The 214-nt window shown below is 43.9% G+C and overlaps 1 protein-coding gene across 1 annotated transcript in view; it reads left to right on the top strand.

Moving 5' to 3' along the window:
• The window catches only part of LOC119594799, a 139,930-nt gene that overhangs the window by 14,006 nt on the left and 125,710 nt on the right, over positions 1–214 (top strand). Inside the window, exon 3 of the mRNA XM_037943889.1 lies at positions 8–87. Within this exon, the coding sequence (XP_037799817.1) occupies positions 8–87 (80 nt within the window). The remainder of the gene's footprint in view (positions 1–7; positions 88–214) is intronic.

Raw genomic sequence — 214 nt, 5'->3', positions numbered from 1 at the left:
TTTCAAGTGCGCGGGGTGTTGCGAATTCACGGGCGAAGAGAAAATAAAACTCACTTGCAACATCAGGAGGAAGCCGTCGAGATTAAGGTAAGCACTGATCTCAGTTTCCTTACCCTTCCCTCTTCCCTTTTTTCCCTCCTTTTGGACTTTATTCTTTCCTTGGTGTTTTCCCCTTGTTTTGTTGTTTTGTTGTTTCTCCTATCCATTCTTAGCG

This window comes from Penaeus monodon, chromosome 34 (assembly GCF_015228065.2).
Source record: "Penaeus monodon isolate SGIC_2016 chromosome 34, NSTDA_Pmon_1, whole genome shotgun sequence".
In the NCBI taxonomy this organism is placed as follows: Eukaryota; Metazoa; Arthropoda; class Malacostraca; order Decapoda; family Penaeidae; genus Penaeus; species Penaeus monodon.
The sequence above is the reverse complement of the archived record's forward strand: the minus strand, read 5'-3'. Positions and strand labels throughout refer to the sequence as shown.